Here is a 2,986-nt window from a genome sequence, read left to right as displayed (position 1 = left end):
ATATGATAGTGAATGCTGCTGTAGAAATATAGCTACAAGGCCATCAGGTAAATGTAGAATTAGTCGTAAAAGAAGTGACACAGATTTACAGGAATTATTAAAGGAGGAACTAAAAGTTGACTCACGTCTCCACAGGTATTATAAGAGTGCAGCACATATTCAGGAAATATTCTTGGTTAATATTTGCTTCAATGACAGTTTGGAAAAGCTTTTATTCTCCTAAATGTGCTGTTCTCCTCCAGTCCAGCAAGGGGCGGTAAACCAGCTGCTTTGTTTCAGTGTGACAGCTGAAGTTAAACGAAACGGCTCCAGCAGCAGCTTGTGTTGTGGTGTTGAGTTTTAGCTAAATATTCAGTAACAATGTCTTCATTTCAGCAGCTGAGAAATTTCATTAGAGAGCGACTAACTGCTGCTGTGGAGGAAATCTTCATACAGGTCGAAAAAACCATCGTCCGCTACGAGGAGGACATTAAACTGCTGGAAAAATGCTGGAAACCTCAAATAAAACTCACCAGAATCGGTAAGAAGCTACAGAGGCCGGTTAGTTCAGACTCATAAAATAAAATACAACATAAAAAAAATGAATAGATGAAAAATTGAGTCGTTTGGTTGGGATTTTTTCTTCCTGTTACCATGGCAACTGTGACCAACCGCCCATTTGCTAGCTTTAGCAGCTACCACCATGTAGCTTAATTTGTATCCGGTTCGTCCGTTTTAACGGGTTATTCTGCTTCTGCTAACGACAGTAGACTAGAATTGGAAAATAAAACAATTTTAAAAAATTTATGGGGAAACAGAAAACGCCAAAAATAGCTATAAAGTTAAGCTTTTAAATTTTTTTTATTTATTTGCACATTTTTTACGGAGAAGAGATGGAAAACTTGAGTGAACTTGATTTGCTTTGTTTTCTGACTCTACCTTAAATATATTTGCTCTCTTACTGTAAATTGAATTTGTACATCATTATATAGCTGACTGACGTCATTACTAATTCATAAAGTCCTTCAATTCCAAAGAGAATCTATGTCTCAATTGTTACTCATTTAATTAATTTATTTTTTAAGGCTGTAGTAAAACAGAAATGATCTTGGAGTGTAAACTCATTGACAATAACTAAATATTTATTCTATTTGCAATAACTCATAAAATGATCGGACCAGGATGTCTGGATCAGAACCAACACCGGTTCTGGAGACGGTCATCATGAGCTCTTGGGTCTCCTTGTTCCTACAGACGAGCCAAAGCAGCATGTCAGCAATAAGAAGGAGGTTCTGACCGACCCGGAGCTCCGGAACCAGCAGAGTCTAGACCAGAAGGAACCAGAACCTCAAGAAATTAGACAGAACCAGCAGGAACCAGAACCTCAGTGTGTAGGAGGGAAACAGCAGGAACATGATCATATTCAGATGAAAGAAAACCAGAAGGAACCAGAGTTTGGAAATACGGTGATCCAGTACCAAGAGGAGATCAGAAAGCTGGATATCTGCTGGATTCAGCTCACCAGAACCGGTATGAAACTCACCAGAACCGGTATAGAGCTCACCAGAACCGGTATGAAACTCACCAGAACCNTGATGTCTGCAGAGCTTCCTGCAGACCCACTTTGGACCTTCACAGCACATTTCTGATGGTTCTGATCCATCAGAACCTCACAGCAACTTCAGCAGGACGGTTCTGATCTGCTGAGCAGCAGCTCTGTCTGCTTCTCATTCAGACACGTTTTAAATCTGCATCCAGTCATGAGGAAAACATGGAGATCTGGACCGGTTCTGCTCAGCTGACCCGGTCAGCAGCAGACAGCTTTCTGCTCATTCTACGCTTTCCTGATCTTTGGTTCTGATCCAAACTCGATGGAACCGGTAAGGATGGAAACGTGTTTAAATCACTTTCTGCTGCTTCAGCATTTATGATGCTTTTGGTCGTTAGTCCAGAACCAGATCTTCTGGTTCTGGTTCTGGTTCTGCATCCCCAGAACCAGAACAAAACGAGGAGAAGCAGCATTCAGCTTCTATACACCACAGATCTGGAACAAACTTCCAGAAAACTGTAAAACAGCTGAAACACTGAGAGCCTTTAAATCTCAACTTAAACCCGTCTGGTTAGAGCTGCTGATGGCTAAATGAGGGTTAGAGTGCCGGGGTTTGATGTTTATAATGTTTTTATCTTTACTGTTAATGATGGATAAACCTGGATAATACCTGGATAAACCTGGATAAACCTGGATAATACCTGGATAAACCTGGATAATACCGTGTTAAACGGACGGCAGAGTCCGGCGACGACAGGCGCTTAGATTCCGTAACAGAAGTGAGCTTGTGAAAGAGACTGAAGGTGTAAAAACGTTTAACTTCAGTCCTAAAAGGGGTTTTAATGTTTTTATCTTTTTATTCCAAAATCTCTTTCCCACTATTTATTTAATGTCACATGCTGTTTTTATTTAAATTATGTAAAGCACTTTGAAATGCCTTGCTGCTGAAATGTGCTATACAAATGAAATTTGATTGATTGATTGATTGATTGTGGAAATGTCATCATGTAAACGTTACAGAAGAAACCAGAGATAAATAAAAACATTTAATCTTCACTGCAAAACAAAAACAATTATATTTAATTTTAAAATGTATTTTGGTTCCTTATTATTCCATTCAGTGTAAAATATATTCTTCTTAAACTGCAACCAAAAATCTCAGACAAATTAATTCAAATCTTTCTATTTTTTATTTTTATGAACTCTATAAATGTGTGAAATCTGTTTGAAATGTTTTTGATTTAAAAGATAAAAAGTGTTGAAAATGTTTTTATATTTACAAGATTTTAAAACACAGTTAATTAGAAAAATGTGAAAATAAAAAAAAACTATAAAAATGGAGATTAATTTAGATTTTATTTGAACATGTAAAAAGTTATTAGTTTGGGAAATAAAAAGAGAAACATAACTTTTCACTGACGGGCTGTTAATATAATATAATATAATATAATATAATAT

The 2,986-nt window shown here is 37.1% G+C and overlaps 1 protein-coding gene across 2 annotated transcripts in view; it reads left to right on the top strand.

The window, feature by feature from the left end:
- The first annotated feature begins 231 nt into the window (after positions 1–231).
- The window catches only part of LOC103460579 (zinc finger protein 343-like), a 25,108-nt gene continuing 22,353 nt past the window's right edge, over positions 232–2,986 (top strand). Inside the window, exons 1-2 of one of the 2 annotated variants that reach the window (XM_008402817.2) lie at positions 232–520; positions 1,234–1,509. In XM_008402817.2, the coding sequence (XP_008401039.1) occupies positions 361–520; positions 1,234–1,509 (436 nt within the window). In that variant the 5' untranslated portion in view covers positions 232–360. The remainder of the gene's footprint in view (positions 521–1,233; positions 1,510–2,986) is intronic. The other variant, XM_008402818.2, reaches the window with a different exon arrangement.

The sequence above is a fragment of the Poecilia reticulata genome, unplaced genomic scaffold (genome assembly GCF_000633615.1).
Source record: "Poecilia reticulata strain Guanapo unplaced genomic scaffold, Guppy_female_1.0+MT scaffold_260, whole genome shotgun sequence".
Lineage (NCBI taxonomy): Eukaryota > Metazoa > Chordata > Actinopteri > Cyprinodontiformes > Poeciliidae > Poecilia > Poecilia reticulata.
The sequence above is the reverse complement of the archived record's forward strand: the minus strand, read 5'-3'. Positions and strand labels throughout refer to the sequence as shown.